The sequence below is a fragment of the Engystomops pustulosus genome, chromosome 4 (genome assembly GCF_040894005.1).
Source record: "Engystomops pustulosus chromosome 4, aEngPut4.maternal, whole genome shotgun sequence".
Lineage (NCBI taxonomy): Eukaryota > Metazoa > Chordata > Amphibia > Anura > Leptodactylidae > Engystomops > Engystomops pustulosus.
Genome location: NC_092414.1, coordinates 90166252 through 90188165, shown reverse-complemented (window position 1 = coordinate 90188165; position 21914 = coordinate 90166252). Strand labels below are relative to the sequence as shown.

Sequence of the window (21914 nt, the reverse complement as noted above, 5' to 3'; positions counted from 1 at the left end):
GTCACATGCAGGAGCAATCTATATACTGAGTGGTCACATGCAGGGGCAATCTATATACTGAGTGGTCACATGCAGGAGCAATCTATATACTGAGTGGTCACATGCAGGAGCAATCTATATACTGAGTGGGCACACGCAGGGGCAATCTATATACTGAGTGGGCACATGAAGTAAAGTAGGGTCTTGTCAAGAGTCTAGCTTGTCATGTCATGTAAAAATGTTTTGGTAAAAAAAAAAAACTGTATATATAATGTTACTTATTCAAACATGAAATAGTTTAAAAATCCCAGTTCATACAGAGCAGAGCCACACTACAACCGGAAAATTGTGCCTGTAAAACTGTAGCGAGTTACACTACCTAAGAAGACAAGAACATGGCAGATCCTGCTGAGATGGTGGGTTCTCATACATAATAGTCATGGTAAATAATTACACAATAATCTTGCAATCCTTGCACTTCTGCTAACCAGTTTCCTCAATAATAAGACTCTTATCGGGCTAGTAGCACTGCTAATCATTTTATTAAGGATTATTACTTTGTAAGTGTTTTTGAAGTCTATTAATAATCTATAAGTTTAGAAAGTACAAACCTAAAACACAGAATTTTATATTCACTGACAGCAAGATGAGTTAGTGGAAGTCACATATTAGCACCTCACTGAGGCCGCCTTTACACGTGGCCACAAGAAGGGGCTTGGGCCGATAGCATATGCATTTTGTGATGGATAACAAGCACCGCATGTTTTATATGTAAAGAATGCATAACTCTACATCTCTTTACAGCTGAAATGTGCTTCAAGCCTCATCAGGGCTCTTGAATTGCATTTCAAAGCACAATTCATGCTCCATGTGTGAACGGCAGCCACCTCATTCTGTTAAGGGATTGTAAAAATGTTAAAGTGAATAGATCCACTACAGGACAAACATAACACCATTTATAGCTATTCCATATTCAGACTGATGCAACGCTCAACTGAGATCTGACCCAATGTAAACAGAGCCAGAGCCTGACCTCAGCCAGAGCCTGACCTCAGCCAGAGCCTGACCTCAGCCAGAGCCTGACCTCAGCCAGAGCCTGACCTCAGCCAGAGCCTGACCCCAGCCAGAGCCTGACCCCAGCCAGAGCCTGACCCCAGCCAGAGCCTGACCCCAGCCAGAGCCTGACCCCAGCCAGAGCCTGACCTCAGCCAGAGCCTGACCTCAGCGCAGCTTCCATGCCCTTGTAATCAAATAGGTGCATGGCATGGGGAGACAACCCCTTTAATGTCTAAAGGTGTGTTCTGGAAATACATTTCTCTATTTCTGTAAAGCCCCACTATTCGATGGTCATGGGTCTGCATGGTCTTTTAAGCAATAGAAATGACTGGGTCGGTCACATAATTTTTCTTTCGTGAAATATGACTGTAAAATATCTTTAATTGATTCATATTTATGTGTTACCAACTGGGCCAATTAATTGCTTTGTGACCAACCCTGTGGGGCCTTTGAAGCTGAGGTGGAACTTGAAGCTCCTGGACTACAATTCATAAAAAAACAAAATAAGGTCCTCTCTATCGTGTGCCTTATATAACTTAGGTATACATGGTCAGAAGTCATAGATCATATAATGATAGCATATTTGATACCTAATACGGACTCTGACACCTGAGACTGACACTTGAGTGTCTTCAGAGATCAGTGTTGCATACATACACTGCATCTACTTCCTGCCTAGCAAACAAGCTCAATTGACTTATGAGGCAATGTGACAATCTTTAGGCCTCACATGTCAGTGTCAGAGGCTTGTGTACTGGATACACTGAAAATATTTCCTGCCTAGCAAACATGCTTAAAGGGGTTTTCCCACAAAAGAAAATTATTACATTTCAATCCCATAGTGATGTAAACACAATAAAGATCAGTTTAACCCCTTACATTACAAATTCACTAAGTGTTATTGCTGTTTTAGCTCCTATCACTCCCTCGGCTGCTCAGTGCAAAATCGCAGGGCGGGGCGGGGACTCTCTAAGCAGATACATTATGATCCATCTAGTTCTGTGGGGTGGCAATTTGGTTAGATTATCAGGGTACAGGTGTATATACGCCTTCATCTGGCTACTGACATTGTGCTAACACACTGACACATATAAAGAGATGAGACAGATCAGAGATGCATGATGCCTATTACACAGAGGCTGACAGACTTTTACACTGTTACATTGTGAGCCCTGCTACATCTGACAGCTATGTGCCTGCCTTCCCCTTCCCCTGGATCACTTATCTCCTTGTAGTTTGCAGTCTCTCTCTCTGCTCATGATCTCCTGGCAAGATGTGAGTGTCTGAGCTCCGTGCATGGGGCGTGACTACAGGCACACAGCAGAGACAGACAGAAATCTCAGCTCCACGATCTCACACAGAAGTCCAAGATGGCGGCCCGACCCCAAGTCATAAGTCATAGGGTCGTGTCTAGGGGCAACTGAAGTTGTGTACACCACGACTGATAGCGACAAGTTGGACTTATATCTGTGAAATACTGTATTTTTGTTAATAACAGTGAATTGCAGTTGTTATTTTGTTATATACAAAAGAAACTTGTCTTTGTGGGATTACCCCTCTAAATGATGTGACAGTTTTTAGACTCACAACTCAGTGTCAGAGGCTTGTGTACTGGATACGCTGCATATGCTTCCTGCCAAGCAAACAAGCTCAAATGACTTTTGTGCCTAACAATCTTTAGACCTGTCATCTGTGTCAGAGGCTTGTGTACTGGATACACTGCATATACTTCCTACCTAGCAGCAGACATGCTGAAATGATGTGTGAGTCCGATATTTGACAGTCTTCAGATCTCGCTGTCAGAAGCTTTGTGTAGTGGATATATTGTATCTTCTTACAAACTGTGGCAATGAGGAAGAGAGCAGTGACAGAGGTAACTAACCAAGCATCTAGTGCATTAGTTTCTTACACTTGCAGAAGCTGCTGCTAAAATCTTCTTAGCTAAAGGCAGGTAATTAATAAATGACTTATAGCTACTGTATATGTTAATCATGTGCACACATCTCTTAACACTAGAAAGCCCTATAAGTGTGTTTAACCCCTTGACGCTCCGCTCCTTAGCTCTACGGCGCAGAGGTGCGGGGGTTTATGAAGAGGGCTCACGGGCTGAGCCCTCTTCATACACAGGTGGGGTTTGTTGCATATTGCAGCAAACCCCCACTGCTAATAACCGTCAGATCTGAGGCTGCATGGTTTCTGCAGATTCGTTACAAAGAGCAGTGGCTCATTGTAATGAATACTGTGCGAAAATGCCATATGCTGCAATACAGTATAGCTAGTACAGCATAGTATAGTAGTTTCAAAAATAATTAAAAAAAGATTAAAAAAAAAAACTAAAAGTTCAAATCACCTCCCATTCCCTAGTACTGATATAAAAAGTAATAAACAGTAAAAATCACACAATAGTTTTCGCCACGTCCCAAAATGCCCGATCTATCAAAATATAAAAATGGTTATTGCCAGCGGTGACCCCAATAACGGAAAATAGCACCCAAATGTCCGAAACTCAACTTTTACACCATTTTACATCACATAAAAAAATTTAATAAAAAGTGACCAAAATGTCGCACAGTCCTCAAAATGGTAGCAATGAAAATATTGGCTCATTTTGCAAAAAAATTACACATCACATAGCTCTGTATACTAAAATATAAAAAAGAGTTATAAGTGTCAAAAGATGGCGTTTTTTTTTCCTTTTTTGTACACAATCGTTTAACTTTTGAAAATATGTTAAAACGCAATAAAACCTGTATAAATTTGGTATCACCGTGATCGTACCAAACCAAATAATAAAGTAGAGGTGTTATTTGGACCACATGGTGAAAGTGGTAACGCGAACACGTTTTTTCCAATTTTACCACATTTGGAATTTTTTTACAGCTTCCCAGTACACAGCATGGAATCATAAATAATGCAACTGAGAAGTAAAATTTGTTACGCACAAAATAAGCCCTCACACAGCTCTGTACACGGAAAAATGAAAAAGTTATGGATTTTTGAAGGTGGAGAGCGAGAAATGAGTGAAAAAAACCTGCATCCCTAAGGGGTTAATGCCTAAACAGTTGTGATACCAGTAATGCATATATTATACCTATGTAATAAAGTAGAGATCTAGTTTATAAAGTGGAATTTTTATATTACATGCAGCACAGTATGTATGTGTGCAAATGTCTGTACCTAGAAAGTCATCTATTTAGATACAGGTCATTCTTTAAAAAAAAAGTATGTTCTGTATGTTGTACTGAGCTGCACTGTGCAAATTTGTAGTGTGTTTCATACAAAACCATACAATGTAGTTATTGGAGCCCCAGAGGCTTCAGGGCCTGGAATCAACTAATCACGTTACCCATTTCGGCTATGCTTCAGGTTAGAAATACATTCTTTTCACTGCAATGGATATATATACTGAGCAGCAGCAGGAAGTGTTGTCGAAGGTTAGTCAATCAAGTATCTTCTTATTGCAGTCATTTGTCGTTATAGTGAAAACATTGGAAATTGCATTGTACTTATGCTGCAGATTTGAGCAGCTAAAATACACAGTGAAAATATAATTCACAATACTGTACGTACAATATATAAAGTATATTATTCTTGACCTTTGCAGTTCCTTTTGGATTAGTACCTAATTTCTTCAGTAGTAATTAACCCTACTCACCATTGATCTGTGGGGGTGAACATGGCTCTGATCCTGAATCGGGTGGAGAGTCTGGTAATCTGATTACAGGAAAAAAAAAGGGTTCTGATTTAACAAATCAGGATAATATACAGATGTTATTGGATCACAGCTCAAAACCTAGAATTAAGTGTATACAGGCATTGGGTCCGACTTATCAGGCTATGCCTATGTTCTATATATCACTAGTGAGAATAGTTTCTCCAAAGTCTCAAACAATGTGTATACGTTGCCTTCAAAAAAAGCTAGTTTAGTTACAAAAGAACCAAGTATTTTCCAACGTTACAATACTTCAAATTGTGAATTAAAAATGTGTGGGATTTAGGTCAGATAATTGACTCTAACCTCAAAGTACAATGCATTAACCCGTCAACTGCATGAACCCTTAGCATAGCTAAGCAATAAAATGTGAGAACACTCAGATCTAATAAGTTAACAGTTCATAAAAACACAGTTTATTTTCAGTAATATAATTTCCTGTGATTTATATAAACAAAAAACGGCAGCAAACTAAGAGAACATTTAGACGAATTGTATATCCTATTGTTATTGGTAAAATAAATACACTGCAGTGCAGATTTGTTGCAATTTTAGAATCAAATCAGGAATGCTTTTATCCATGTGAAGAAGAAAAGAAGCAGAGGTTGTGGTCAAACGACCATATGCCAAAAAATTCCAACAGGGCGTTCCTTGTATAAGACCTATTTATTATTAATCTAAAAAGTAATACATTAAAAAATTTATTATAATAGCACAAATAGATCTCCTATAGTGATTACCCATAATTATATGGATATCTGATTCTGAAAATAATAGATGGTCTGAAACAGACTGTACTCAGTCCCAATATCCAAATGATTATGCTGAAACACCTTTTATGTTATTATAATTTTTCAATGTATTATTTTTTTTATCTATAATATATAGATTTTGTACAAGGAGCTCCCAATTTGAATTTTTTTTGCCTATGGTCATTTGATCGCATCCAATGCATCATCCAGCCTGGATTGACATCTGCCAGACTAGGTATTCCTAGATTTGTTTGTACAAGTAGAAAATAAAGACTTCCCCTTATCCTTTTTGATCCAACTTTTTTTTTTAAAAGTGTCCAATCCACACAATGTGAACCTAAAGTTTTAGAAGACAATTTTGTACTGTCTGAAGGAGAGTTGTTTTTGTAATTCTCATTGCTACAATGTCTATGAATTTGTAAAACTATGTATTTAGCAATGAAAATGAAAATATTTGCTGTATATTACAGTAGCATTAAAGTAAATTGATTTTAAAAAAAATTTACCCAATGCAATTTGTCTCAATGTGGAAATTGTTGCAGAAAATAAATAAATGATCATGTCACTTTTTAGTGTTGTTTTTTTTTTTTTACATTGAAGAAAACCACAAGAAAACGACAAACAAACCTTGTATGAATGTGGATTTCATGCAGATATTTCCAGGAAGTGGCATCAGGTAATAGGTGAAAACAAGAGGTAAAAATGCAGGAAACTAAATTGCATCAAAATAGCACTACACAGAACTCAAATCTGCATGACATCATACACCAACACAGATATATACAATACATTGTACAGAATAATTCATAAAGTGATAACTTACAATGCTCCAAATGCATAGTCACTACTTATATATTCTTCAAGCATTCTCGTATCCACCATAGGATTATCCAAGGCTCTGTGCACATCCTGGTCTGCAATATTACATAAAATTTATTGTTCTCAGAGAAACTATATGATCATATTAATATAAAATATATCATAATAAGAAAATATCAAAAGTATGATTACAGATAATATTCAAGAGGCAGTCAAGTCAACACTGTTTAGTCAATTAGAAATGACAAAGCACCTAAAAAAAAAACCCCTACCAGACCACTTTTCCAATCTGTGTGGACATTAGCTATGAGTGATGCGATTCACTCCCTTAATGCCCCTATCTCCCTGAATAGGTAAAAGAGGTAGTAAACAATTTACCAAATTTACCAGTTTGCCATATTTATACTACCAAATGTTTCTCAGAAAAACAAGCCAAACAATTCCCCAGAGGGGTTATTGTGAAATAAAATAACTTTTATTGATCCTACTCTTTTTTGGGAAAAAAGCTTTTTTTCAGAAAACACATCTCTTGTTTCAGACAGCCTCTGCTGTTTGTCAATTCCCGCTGACAGAAACCCAGCCATGCTATGATCACCAGTATTATAACAATAGCAGAGTTGCTATTGTAAAATATATCTTTATATCTGGTACCATCAACTGTCCCTAAACTGTTTAATAGCCCATTTCCACACTTCCCTCTTTTCTTACAGATTAATCAGAGGGAAAATGGTGAGGTCAATCATAATGGAGAAGAGCAAATTTTAAAGTTCCAGTGACATCTCCTATATCTCCTGGGAGCGGGCCCACTCTGTTAGGTAGTTACGGCCTCTGGTCGGTGCAATATTATTGCTGGCCCGAGTGGTGGACCAGCGGCACTAAGATGTACAGCCTGGTACGAGGTTCCCATGCTAGTGGATGGTGGCTGATGACATCACCTTGATGCATCCGGCTCTCTAACAAACAGGCGTATGGTCCCATCCCCTTATGAAACAAGCAAGGAGGCTTGTTCTTCTGATGAAAGATTGAGTGAGGAACTCGATTGAGTTCAAATCCCATTTTGCTATTGGTACCAAAGGTTCCTTCAAACTTTGCTCCCACATGTGACACAGGTATTCAGTGCTTTCGTAGGAGTAGAATCTCTGCCTATCACCCTCACCCATTCTTAATTAATTCCGAAGCCTGAGAAACCTAAGATGGAAGCGCTATTTACAGACTAATCTCTCTCCTAAATGCTGTTTTAATGATTTTTACGAAATAATTGCCAAACCCGAATGATCCTGTGGCTCCCCCATATGATTTATAGGGATCAGGTATGTTTCCTACCATGTCGCCAGGTAGGCGATAATACTAGAAAAATGATTGGTCTCATAGATGCGTTAAAAAAATGGACGAACCTGCCCTTATTCTTAGCTTTGACAATGAAAAGGTCTTTCTTTCCAAGCCATTCTTTGGGCATACACACTGGACGTGACCGTACATCTTAGTAGTTTCCAATGGACAGATCCTGAAAGGCTATGATTTCAAATAAAGAGCCTATAGTTCTAGGTAAAGAGATTTTACTTGGGTCTGGTGATTCATCGGCCACCAGCTCCTCCAATCTACGTATATAGCGGAGCTCCTGTATTCACTCCACAGGAGTAGGTGGGTGGGGGATCTTCCAGTGTCGAGGGATCACCTTGCCGCCGTAAGAAAACAGCGAAGGAGGCCCTTTTTGATGGAGGAGACTAGATCCTATGAAGCGTGAGCGGGCACTTTTGTACCATCGTGATAAGATCTTATAATTCTTCTCCTGTGCGCTGCAGGGTAAGGGAAGTTTGTGGGAGAATAATAAAGCTTTTTCCGATTCCGCTTCCGTAAGGGTAGCTGATAGTTCAGTCTCCTATGCAACCACAAACCCTGGATTCCCCCGGGAGGATCCAGTGAGCAGTATAGCGTATAACTTAGATAGGAAGTGGGCTGGGGGCTAGGAGCCTAAGCGGGGCCTCAAACACAGTAAGGGACACCCCAAATCTAGAGTCAGGGGTCAGAGCTTACATATGACGCTAGCTGTTGATATTCCAGCCAAGATAGAGGGGTGTCCGGATTTGAGGCTCACAGAGTGTCCCAAGCAGCTAGTTACGGCCTCTGGTCGGTGCAATATTATTGCTGGCCCGAGTGGTGGACCAGCAGCACTAAGATGTACAGCCTGGTACGAGGTTCCCATGCTAGTGGATGGTGGCTGATGACATCACCTTGATGCTCACCACCTGACCCATACGGGTATCTGCTTTTGCTTCCCAACATAGAAATCTCCTTCTCCACATCCCTGGGGGAAAAGCTGGGTTGTTAAATAAGGGGGTGGGAGGGCCCTGCAATCTAACCAGGGAGCCCCGAGAGGCCAGTCTGTCCCATTCATGAAAGAAGTATGGGGGAAAAAAGAAAGTCTGTGAAGCTCTCTGGTCTTGGGCTGGCTGCAACCATGGAATAGTAATAATGTGGGGGTGAGTAAGGTCTGTCTCCAAAGACACCCACTGCTTGGATGCATTGTGGTAATGAGCTCAGATGCTGAGTGGTATAGTTTAGGATCAGGGAGGCCCATCTCGCCTGCAGATTTAGGTCTGGCGTGAGTGGCGTAGCTGATCCGGCTTGTCCTACCTCCCCACACGAATCTTCGGAAAGCCGATTTAAGGCTAGTAAATAATGAGCCCGGAGCACGTATTGGTAGGGTTTGAAATAGGTAGAGGAAACGTGGCATTACATCCTTTTTGAGGATGTTAATACGTCCGAACCATGATAGGTTGCTGTTACGGTATCTAGCCAGGTCCCCTACTGTATGATCTAAAAGTGTTTTGTAATTAAGATTGTAAAACCGGGAAAGGTCTGCCACGATATCTAACCCTAGGTAGCAAATGTGCGATCTCTGCCATTTAGAGGGATGCTTCTGTCTCGGGGAGGGAAATAGTTTAAGTCTTCTGACTTGGATAGGTTGACTTTGAAATTTCTAAGGAGGCCAAATCGGGAACATTCCGCTAGCATGGACGGGAATCGCCAGGCCCAGGCACATTCAGAATTATAGAGATCAGAGCATGGTCTAACCAGAGGGCTTAAGCGTTGGTAGGCCATGGATTGCCAGCCCAGGGCATGGTGTCTCAACCAGAACATGTCGATACGACTGGGGAGAAATAATAGTCCCGTCCATGTGGGTTGAGGATACGCCACATGTTTACTAATTGTGAGTCATGTATAGCATGATGCAGCGTATTTGAATTATATATATATATATATATATATATATATATATATATATATATATATATATACTCGAGTTTAAGCCGACCCGAGTATAAGCCGAGACCCCTAATTTTACCACCAAAAACTGGGAAAACCTATTGACTTGAGTATAAGCCGAGGGTGTAGTATACAGCCAGCAGGCCCCTGTAGTATACAACCAGCCAGCCCCTGTAGTATACAGCCTGTCCCAAGTAGTATACAATCAGCCTGCCCCCATGAAGTATACAGCCTGCCCCAAGTAGTATACAGCCTGCCCCCATGTATTATACAGCCTGCCCCCATGTATTATACAGCCTGCCCCCATGTATTATACAGCCTGCCCCCATGTATTATAGAGCCTGCCCCCATGTATTATAGAGCCTGCCCTAAGAAGTATACAGCCTGCCCCCATGTATTATACAGCCTGCCCTCAGTATGCCAAGCGAATAATAAAAAAATAAACTTAATACTCACCCTCCGACGATACTCACCTTTGATGCTTAGTGGCGGCTCCCGGTCCTCGGCGGCGGCTTCTCTTTTCTTTCTTCACAAGCCGGCAGTCGTGTCCATACGATCTGCCGGCAGGCGCACACCACGATGCGGCGGTGTCGCCGCTGATGACGTCTTCGGCGGCGAAACCGTTGCATCATATTGTGCGCCCGTCGGCAGATCGTATAGACGCGACAGCCGGCAAGTATAGATAGAAGATTATTGACTCGTGTATAAGCCGAGGTGAGGTTTTTCAGCACATTTTTTGTGCTGAAAAACTCGGCTTATACACGAGTATATATATATGGTAGTGCTAAAAACCCATCTAAAAACCCATCTAACTGTGCCAATCTAAGCACAAATCTGGAGATAAATAGACTGCACTGATCTTCCTAGCTTGGTATTATCTGCTAAAGTGTTGTTATTAATACATTCTTCAATGTAATTAATAAAGAATCTAACAAAAAAAGAAACTCCTTTAGATGTGACATCACACAATGCCCCGTTGTGACATCAAAACATACCTTTATGATATCACTTTTCAATACCCAGTGTGACATCATAATGCCCTACTGTGACACCCCATTGTGACATTACAATTGCCATCACATTTTTCATCACAATGCCATACTATGGCATCAAGACACCCCATTGCGACATTAACAATGGCCTTGTACAACATTATGACAACATTAGAAGTCCATTGTGACATCACAATGCCCATTTATGACATGACAATCACTCATGTTGACATCAAAATGCTCCACTGTAACATCACAATGTAACTTTATGATGTCACAATGTTATTATATATTACGATGCACCACTGTGACATCACAATGCACCATTGTAATATCAGAATGCCCCTTTGACATTGCCATAATGACATTATAATTCCCATTATTTACATTATAATGCCCAGAATGACATCACAATTCCCTACCGTGACATCACAATGCCCCACATTGGCATTGGCTATAATGACATTACCATTTTTTACATTCACAATGCCTAGAATGATATCAGAATTACCTACTGTGACATCACAACAATACCCCCACATTGCAAGTGTGACATCACAATCCCCCATGGTGACACTAAAATGCCCGTTGTGACATTACAATGTCAATTGGAGACATCACAATGCCCCATTGTGTCATCAAAATGCTTGAAAGTGTCTATTATGAAATCATAATTCCCATGTGCAAATCGCACATTGTAGTGAATAGGTTAAATCCAGACAGCCTCGGGTCTTTCTATTCTTTACCATGCACAGCCAATCGCCGCTCCCCTGATGGCCCGACGGGGAGCAATGATCTCCGCCAAGATTTTTGAAGCCGCCAGCGATGGATGGGTTAACACTCGCGATCGGTGCGGTGCTATCACCGATCACGGGTGCTACCGGTAAGTGTTTACTGCAATATGCTGTGGAGAGGACTCGGCCCAGGAACCCTCTTCAAGCAGAAGGGGTTAAACAGATGTCTTCTCAGCTGAATATTTTCTTTGAGATGGTAGAAGTCAAAGGATTGGCCACCACATTGATTGAAACATGCACGTTAACATTATTATTAATTGTATTAACATACTCAACAATTAAACAAGATTTAGTGAATAAAACATTAAGGTAAAGAATCAAGTCCGTTTCATGCTTTATTTTTGTGCTGGATTTCAACCACTTTTGGCCTGAGGGCATGGGATGTTTTTCAACTTCAAGGGGCCACAATTGTAACCATAAACATAGAAGCATCACTTATTACATTACAACAATACAGCTGGTAACCTAAAAACAACAAAAAAGTGCAGTCTAGAACTAAATGTCACGCCAGAAGCATCAAAACAAAAATACTAAAAAAAATATATACCACTACAGAAATGTCCACCATCACAGTTTGGCACAAAAATAACCCCATCAGTGGCAAATAATGCAGTGCAAACCAAAGACCACCCCATATGGGCCAAATACTGTCATATAGCACAATATAAAACATTAGGCAATAACCAGAAAGCATGAAGCTTGTGGGCCCCAATCTTTAAGAGGCACTCCACCGCCAATGCTGTTATGATATTTTGTCTCAAAGAAAGATAAACTTGTAGTGGGATCCAGCACTCCATATTAAATTTAGAAGAATAAAAAACCTAGCACTGATTGGCTGAGGCTCAGTGCTAGGTTCCACTTCACTCCTGCACAGCTCGGGTTTTCCTATATCACAGAGAGCCTGGAGTGCAGGATAATAGAGCGGGTAGCCGCAGAGCAAAGCTCCTGCACAGCAGGTACTGGCAGCTTCCATGTATCTGTGCAGGCAGAGGTGGAGGGCCAGCTCCTTGTACTACAGACACAGCATTCAACTTTATCTTCGTACTAGGGTACGAGTTTAAAACATTGTGCAGCCAACATCAAGACCCAGGGCAGAGCAGTTCATGGTGCAGAAGGGTGCCAAGTATTGTTGAGTAATTCCTTTGCTTCATAAACTTTATACTACCTGGGGTTCCTGTACCATCAGGCACATTACTGATGGAAGACTCATTAGTTAGCATTGGCAACATGGGTGTAGGCCAAAATTGGTGTCAGTGTGTGCAGCTTTTTGCACCATTGGCCTCATAGACAGTAATACAATGCAGTAAATAAGTAATCAATGCATGTCAAATAACCTTGAGGAACTCTTACATGGTATTAAAAATTCCATAAAGCTTACCACAAAAATTGAAACATAAAAAATACATATAATTGATATGAAAATGACCTAGCAATACACCTCTGATGTTATTAAGCCAGCAGATTTAAATAAAACTTAAAAACTATGCCAACATTTAGGGTTTTGTCATCCAAAAAATAGTAAGCGATAAAAATGGCTGGTATCAATGTAAATGTCCCAACTCAGAGGCTATCATATTTTCAGGTTGATTTTTCTGAAAAGCAACACCAATGGCTGATTTATAAGTAAAAATGTTAAACTTGTATATTAAAAAAATAAAGGACTTTTGGATTGAAGCAATGAAAAAAAGAAGGAGCCAAAAAGTGTCTGGCATTAGAGAATTAAAGGGTTTAGAACACTGTATTTTAACTGCAGTGTCCGGTTTCATAAAATCATAATAAAACTAGTATAAATGTGGTAGATGAATAAATAGAGACCTGCACAAAGGCCTAATATCACAGAGAAAAAAATAAACTAAGACCTCACAAACAGCCATGGATATAGTTACAGTACTATAACAAGTAAAAGTACTACCTGCTGTATGCTGCATCTGCATGGGATTGAATTTTTGGAAGTATTGCCCCCTAGTTGCAAAGCTGTAAGGAATGAATACTGCTATAATACGGTGTGTGATATATGGCTCATATGTTTTCCGACAGAGATGTACTGTGTAACTGTGTATCTGTAGATATTCATTGAGATGATAAACTATGTTACTTCATAACTTAACAGAATAAATGACTTTACCTTCAATGAATTGCTGTAATGCCTCATTTTCCCCTAATACATCCAACCGATCCATGATAATTACCTCCACAACTGTTTAAAGAACAAAATACTTATGAAAGAAGTTAGAAATCCCAGACGGCTTTACTAGGCCATACTTCATGATGAGAATGCATTACGCAGGAGGCAGAAGGCAAACCGGTGTAAAAACCACTTCATTTACATGATCCATCATCTCCACGCAGTCTTTCGAGAAAACGCAAAAATTAGGTCAAAATTTCCTGAATACAAATCGAAAGATGTTTTTAATTCAGCAGAAGATTAGAACATGACCATCCCTTCCTGGTTCAGAAGACCTTTGCTCTACAGGTAGAGCACATGCGTAGACACCAGAGTAATAACCATTAATTCTTATCTAACATTTGTCCTTCCATGCAGCAAAAATATTTTTACAATGTATGCAATCAAGGATCATGAGATACGCCTCCCAGAGTTTTTATTTGGATGACACAGCAGCAAATGGATGTCAGAAGGAATAAGTAATGAAGAGTCGTAATGGTCATATAACTAGTTCTAAAGTGATAATCCAGAATATGATGTAATCCGGCCCTAGAGGTATGGAACCTGACAAAAGACAGAGGATCTTTTCCTTCCTTATTTGTATCTGCACAGAAGTCTTTAGTGATGTGTTATATACACAGAGGAGTAACTTGTATTCTATTGCTATTGTTTGCATGGAGTAACAGTGATATATAATTTATTTATCCCCATTTCATGAATAACCATCAAATGTTTGTATAATGGAAAGCTAAATATATTTTAAATACACTTTCTGTATCAATTCCTCACATTTTTCTAGATCTGTCATTCTATAGAAAGCTTTTATATTTATTTCCTGTGGATAGAGATAAGTCCGTGGTCATGTGATGTCACACAGGTGCATGCCATGTTATAGTCACAATAGCGTAATCTAATGAACCACGCACCTGTGTGACATCACATGACCATGGACAGATCTCTATACAGAGGAAGTAAATATAAAAGCTTTCTATAGAATGACAGCAAGAAGAGATCTCTAAAAATATGAGGGACTGATTCAGAAAGTATGTTGAAAAATTGTATATTTCTTCATCACATAAATGATAAAATTTAGTTGCTGAAACAGGAACACAAGCCTTGACAATCTGGTTAATGTTTTTCAACTGCTTTATTTTTCCATTTACAGAGTTGCATGTGGGCTTGTCATTTTCACTTCCCTGTGACAACCGCTACTATTTTTTGCAATATTGTTTTAGTAAGCTGGAAAATAATTCCAAATGCAGTTACACCATTTTCTTAAGAACAAATGGTTATGAATATAATGCCATCTTACAATATGGAAGAATAGACTACACCAGTATAGCTAAGATGAATGGTTATCTAGTGGGTACATGTAACCTGAAAATCCTGGTTCCACAGATTATAAATAAATAACTCCAAACGAGTGCTGCTATCCATTTTTGTTATAGTTATAGCGCCATCATGTCCAGAAGCACTTTGCAGACCATGTGGTACATATATAGACAAAATAAGACATTACAGTGTAATTAAATGTTCAGATGAAACAATAAGGACCCTGTTCACAAGAATTTACAATCTATGAGGAAGAAGACGGGTGGGCATGGAAGGAATAAGGGACTAAATACATGAATGAATGAATGAATGAATCTATATATACACACACAAAGGGAATGGAGCAGAATTGTGTATAAGAAAACAGCCGGGTACACGACTTCGATGAGGTTCAGACAGGAACCGCAGCACAGCACAATCAGATGATGAAGCAGCACTCCGTATAAACCAAATTAGTGATTTTATTCCACCATAGTATTGCAATACTATGGTGCAATAAAATCACTATTTTGGGTTATACGAAGTGCTGCTTCATCATCTGATTGTTCTCTCTCTCTCTCTCACCGGCCACTTGTCCAACTGCTCGTTAACACTTAATTTCTAATCAGCCAATCACATGGCGGCAACTCAGTGCATTTAGGCATGTAGACATGGTCAAGACAATCTCCTGCAGTTCAAACCGAGCATCAGTATGGGGAAGAAAGGTGATTTGCGTGCCTTTGAACGTGGCATGGTTGTTGGTGCCAGAAGGGCTGGTCTGAGTATTTCAGAAACTGCTGATCTACTGGGATTTTCACGCACAACCATCTCTAGGGTTTACAGAGAATGGTCCGAAAAAGAAAAAACATCCAGTGAGCGGCAGTTCTGTGGGTGGAAATGCCTTGTTGATGCCAGAGGTCAGAGGAGAATGGGCAGACTGGTTTGAGCTGATAGAAAGGCAACAGTGACTCAAATCGCCACCCGTTACAACCAAGGTAGGCAGAAGAGCATCTCTGAATGCACAGTACGTCGAACTTTGAGGCAGATAAGCTACAGCAGCAGAAGACCACACCAGGTGCCACTCCTTTCAGCTAAGAACAGGAAACTGAGGCTACAATTTGCACAAGCTCATCGAAATTGAACAGTAGAAGATTGGAAAAACGTTGCCTGGTCTGATGAGTCTCGATTTCTGCTGCGACATTCGGATGGTAGGGTCAGAATTTGGCGTCAACAACATGAAAGCATGGATCCATCCTGCCTTGTATCAACGGTTCAGGCTGGTGGTGGTGGTGTCAGGGTGTGGGGAATATTTTATTGGCACTCTTTGGGCCCCTTGGTAGCAATTGAGCATCGTTGCAACGCCACAGCCTACCAGAGTATTGTTGCTGACCATGTCCATCCCTTTATGACCACAATGTACCCAACATCTGATGGCTACTTTCAGCAGGATAATGCACCATGTCATAAAGCTGGAATCATCTCAGACTGGTTTCTTGAACATGACAATGAGTTCACTGTACTCAAATGGCCTCCACAGTCACCAGATCTCAATCCAATAGAGCATCTTTGGGATGTGGTGGAACGGGAGATTCGCATCATGGATGTGCAGCCGACAAATCTGCGGCAACTGTGTGATGCCATCATGTCAATATGGACCAAAATCTCTGAGGAATGCTTCCAGCACCTTGTTGAATCTATGAATTGAGGCAGTTCTGAAGCAAAAGTGGGTCCAACCCGTTACTAGCATGGTGTACCTAATAAAGTGGCCGGTGATTGTATATACATATATATATATATACACACACACATACACAAACAATATATTCTATACTGTTTATGGAGGTGTCATTACTTTAGGTAGCAGCCAACATTTTAATTAATATCATTTTGGGATTTGCACAACCTTTCTCATAATGTTTATCGCAAAATGGCAAAAGGTGTTAGACTGGCAGGTTTAAAATTGAGCAAAAACTTCCCCCTGTAGCAGCAATGGACCCACATACACCACTACACATACACTACATGTGGTGTAGTTTTGTGATTAGATTTGCGTTCTTTTGAATATTCTCAGTTGATAAATGTGGTGTTGCACACTCTGTGGTGTAATTTTTTTTTCACCATTGCGTGACTTTAGAAAAAATTTGCAACAATTATATGCCAATAAGCTACATAGGACTAATGATAAATAAGTCCATATGTTCTAACAAAAGGCGTGCTATTTTACTTTAAAAAAAAAATTCATAGGCCCCTTCATGGATGTTTAAACCTTGAGCGCTCATACAGTATACTGCTTGCATCCAGCAGGGTGTACTAGAGAAGTATGAATTACCTTAGATGCGTAAGGCTGTCATGGCAATAGATTGCGGTAGTTGGTCTCAAGATTTATAATTCCCTGAGTGATACAGAAAGTATATTCTGATTATCTATATAATTATGTACTACAATAACATTTATTTGCAGAAACTGGACAACTCCTTACTGTTATTAAAGTACATATACAACAGAGGGTTAGCGCCCAGTCATTACTATTTGTTCTTGAACATTTGCAGCTTTTAAGATTCAGCCCTTTAATTTACAATGGCTTATATGCAATAATAATAATAATAACAATAATAAGCCAATAGTTATTAAAGTTAAAAAAGCAAGAAACATTAAGGTAGATGGAACAACAGAGAAGTGACTCAATGATCTATAACTAAGAAGAAATTAGGGACAGTTACACATTTTGGAACATCAAGATAAAATTAGCATAAATGTGCTGTAGGTTGTTTTTTTTTTTTGGATATGCCAAGTACATTTTTTTCAGTTCTTTATTTAGTGACATCTGTTACATTTCAGGTTGTTGTGACCCTAACCAAACATGTAGAACTTGTGCCTGACTAGTAAGATTTATGATATTTTTGCTAACAAGACATGGTCAACAAAAGACTCTTTGTTCCATTTGTTCCATGGATCCCCTTTATTTACACTGTTAACTAGCATTCTTACATACACATAGTTGTTCCTACAATTACAGATCCGGAATGTGTGTTTCAATTTCAGGGTGGAAAGTATAGGGCTGAATGACCGCTTATCTCTTTATCTCATTCCTGGTGTAAGTAAATGACAAGGTATAAAACCAAACAATCAGTGATACTTCCAAGGTTAATAAACATGACGAATGCCAAGCTTAAAGGGGACTCGTCAGCAGATTTAACTCTACTAAACTACTAACCCCCTCAGGAAGGGTATGAGGTATCCTTTCTAGAATTCCCTCTTTTATGTAAAATCTCACCTGTTTGCCTTTAAATAAAATCTCAGTCAGGCAAATATGACTTCTTCTCACCTCATTTACACATAAGATAAGTCAAGTTTATTGGCTGCAGGGAGACTTCAGAAGCCCCTAATTTTGGTTCAGTAGTACCTACAAACATTTTAATATTTAAGATAAGCACCTCCTCTTTCAGATCAAATATGGTGTATGGTTCTGTGCACTACATAATTGGACATTCAGGCAATTAACCCCTTAATGCTCTGTGCCGTAGCTCTACGGCACAGAGAATGTATGAAGAGGGCTCACGGGCTGAGTTCTCTTCATACAAGGGTGGGGGTTGTTGCATATTGCAGCAAACCCCCACCACTAATAACCGCGGTCGGTGCTTGCACTGATCGTGAATATTAACCCTTCCGATGCCGGCGGCATTTAAAAGACGGCGGTGCATGGGCGCCGGCATCTTTCTTCCGATCGCCGCTCCCCCTAATATCATCAGGGGGGCGGCGATTGGTTGCCATGATATCCTCGGGTCCTCGTCAGACCCAAGGCTGAATGGTTTCTGCAGATTCGTTACAATGAAATAGTGAAATAAAAAAAGAAGAAACAAAAAGTTTAAAACATTTTCAAAATTAATAAAACAATAAAAATTAAAATCTCTCCCTTTTCCCTAGAACTGATATAAAATATAACAAACAGTAAAAATCACAAACACGTTAGGTATCACCCCAAAATGCCCAATCTATCAAAATATAAAAACGGTTATAACTGTCAGTGACCTCCGCGACGGGAAATGGCACCTTAATGTCCGAAATGCGACTTTTACATCATTTTACATCACATATAAAATGGAATAAAAAGTGATCAAAATGTTGCACAGTCCTCAAAATTGTAGCAATGAAAACATTGGCTCATTTCACAAAAAAATGACACCACCCACAGCTTCGTACCACAAAGTATGAAAAAGTTATTAGCGTCAGAAGATGGCAATTTTTATTTTTTTTTTGTACACATTCGTTTCATTTTTGAACGCAATAAAATCTGCATAAATTTGTTTTCACCGCGATCGTGCCAAACCAAAGAACAAAGTGGAGGAGTTATTTGGAGCGCAGAGTGAAAGTGTCTGTAAATGTATCCAAACTCAGGCATACTGTAGTACCTTCATAGTAGTACCTTGGATTTTAGCATTAGGATCGAGATACCCCAACGGTATGAATTCAAAGAACTGCATTATGCATAATCTATAATTGCATTGTTCTTGTCTTGTACCATTGTTTGTAATATTTTTGTCGCAAGTCATGTATCTCTGTGTTCTTTTAGACCAGATACAACGTATCCAATTAGCCAGGTGTATGTAACCTCTTATCACTGACACTAGTTTTCAGCTCAATGACCAGACTCGATTTTTCAAATATGACATGTATCATGATAATTGGTTATAACTTCGGAACGCTTTAACATATCTGGGTGATTTTGAGAATGTTTTCTCGTGACACATTGTACTTCATGTTAGTTATAAAATTTAAGTGATAAGTTTTGCGTTTCGTTCTGAAAAAAAGTGAAAATTTGGCAAAAGTTTGCAAAAATTCTTCATTTTCTAAGTTTGAAATGTTCTGGTTTCCAGACAAGATGTAAAACTACCCAAAAAGTTTGATAATTAACATTTACAGAATATCTGCTTTATGCTTCCGGTCATTTTTCTAGGATGTTATGAGGTGCAGAACTTTAGGTGCGATTTTTCTTATTTTCATGAAAATTGCCAAAACTCACATTTTGAGGGACAACTCAGCTTTCAAGTGACTTTGAGAGGCCTAAATAATAGTAAAACCCCATAAATTACCCCACTATAGAAAGTTCACCCCTCAACATATGTAAAACAACTTCTATTAAGTCTATTAACCCTTTAAGTGTTTCACATGGGTTAAAAAATATGGACTTGCGATTTAGAAACTATAGAATTTTTTTGGAAAATACATTAATTTAGGCCAAAACTGACATGATGAATGATGAAACGCACTGCAACGCTTGATTCCCAATTCCTCCCGAGTGTAGCGATACCCCATATGTGGTGGTAAACTTCTGTACGGGCCCACGGCCGAGTATAGAATGAATGGAGGCGCCATTCACAGCAGATTTGTATTGTCACATTGTACTACCTATACATTTTTTTTTTTTTTTTTTGGTAATGCAAACATATGAGGCTTATTTTTTTATGGGATGAGATACAATGTATAGATAATTCATTTTTGGAGTCTAAAGCTTATTCATGAGATTTTATTAACTATTTCAAGGGGGACACAAACGAAATCATCAATTTTTATCCCCCCCCCCCCCCCGCTCACCGTAACGTAAAAATAATATTTTATCTTTATTCTCTGGTTCACTACGATTGCGGTGATACCTCATTTATATAGTTTTTCTTATTTTTGCTCAATTTTCCTGAGCAAAACCAATATTGGAGAAAATCGCATTGTTTTTACTATTGACAACTTTTCAGGGCCATAACTTCTGTATTTTTCTGTTGTCAGATCTGGTTGAGGGCTTATTTTTTGCGAAAACAGTTGTTCTTTTCAGTCGTATCATATTAGGGAACGTAACTTTTTTTTGATCACTTTTTAGAACATTTTTTGTGATGGTGTTTGATGAAAAATTGTATATTATGGGAAGTTTTTAGAGTTTTTTTTACGAAGTTCACCGAGCGGGTTCAATATTGATTTAGATTTATTGTACAGATTAATACGGACGTGCTGATACCAAATATGTATGTTTTTGTGTTTTATTTACTTTATTTGCATTTTATTACTGGGGAGATTATGGGACTTTTATTTTATTTATTTATTTAATTATATTATAAAATGATTAAAAAAAATTTTAAACTTTTTTACATTTTCTACCTCTTAGCTTGAATAAGCGATCATCCGATCGCTTGTTCAAGCCTTTACACTGCAATACACTTGTATTGCAGTGTATAGTTTAAGTAACTGAGCATATTGCAGGAAGGCAGAACCCGGCGGGGAGAGAAGCCTTCATCCTCGGGTCACTCGTCGGGACCCGGGGCAGCGGCAGGAGGGATCGGATCCCCCGGTAAGCACACCGGGGGGGTCCGATCCACGGGGGACACACTTGCACGCCGCAGTCATGCTTGACCGCGGCGTGTAAGGGGTTAAACACCTGGGATCTGAGTTTTTCCGATCCCGGGTGTTAGTGCTGGGTCTGGGCTGTGATATCACCAGACCCGGTGTCCCGAAATCTTCTTCTGACGCGCCGCCGTAGAAAGGCGTACACGTCAGAAGAAGTACCCTTAATGACCGCCGTAAAAAGCCGATACGGCTGTCATTAAGGGGGTAAGCATATTAAGGGTGTTTCATTTTGTTTTTTAACATACCATGAGTAAGAAACTTAGAAATCAGCCAAAACGTGCAGGTTCCTGTACCTTCATATACACCGCTGTACATTTTTAACGAATGAAGAATATAAAAATTTATTTGGATGTGCCACGGATACCTCATTTTCTTGATCGCCTTTACATAAAGTTAGCAACATGTTTGCACTTGTGTATATGCAAGCCTCCACCATTTCAGGACAAGCTAGTACTCACCTAGCTGTGATGACTGGCAATTTAATAAGTTATTGCTTCTGAAATGGGGTGAAAAAACTACAATAAGTATTTCGATATTTAGGTCTTTATTTACAGGCTGGTCAATTAAGCGTTAAAGAGGATCTGTCACCCAATAACAGGCACTAGGCACTTAAGTGAGCAGCTCCTAGTGCTACAACAGATGTAGCAGTGTTATACTGTTAGCTTTATCGGAAACCTC

General features: G+C 39.4%; 1 protein-coding gene across 3 annotated transcripts in view; it reads right to left on the bottom strand.

The window, feature by feature from the left end:
- MYRFL (myelin regulatory factor like) overlaps positions 1-13820 on the bottom strand; it is a 76111-nt gene extending 62291 nt beyond the window's left edge. For all 3 annotated transcript variants that reach the window (XM_072146703.1, XM_072146704.1, XM_072146705.1), the window contains exons 1-3: positions 13497-13820; positions 6323-6413; positions 4691-4749 (exon numbers count right to left, since the gene is read on the bottom strand). In XM_072146703.1, the coding sequence (XP_072002804.1) occupies positions 4691-4749; positions 6323-6413; positions 13497-13551 (205 nt within the window). In that variant the 5' untranslated portion in view covers positions 13552-13820. The remainder of the gene's footprint in view (positions 1-4690; positions 4750-6322; positions 6414-13496) is intronic.
- Between the last annotated feature and the right edge of the window lie 8094 nt (positions 13821-21914).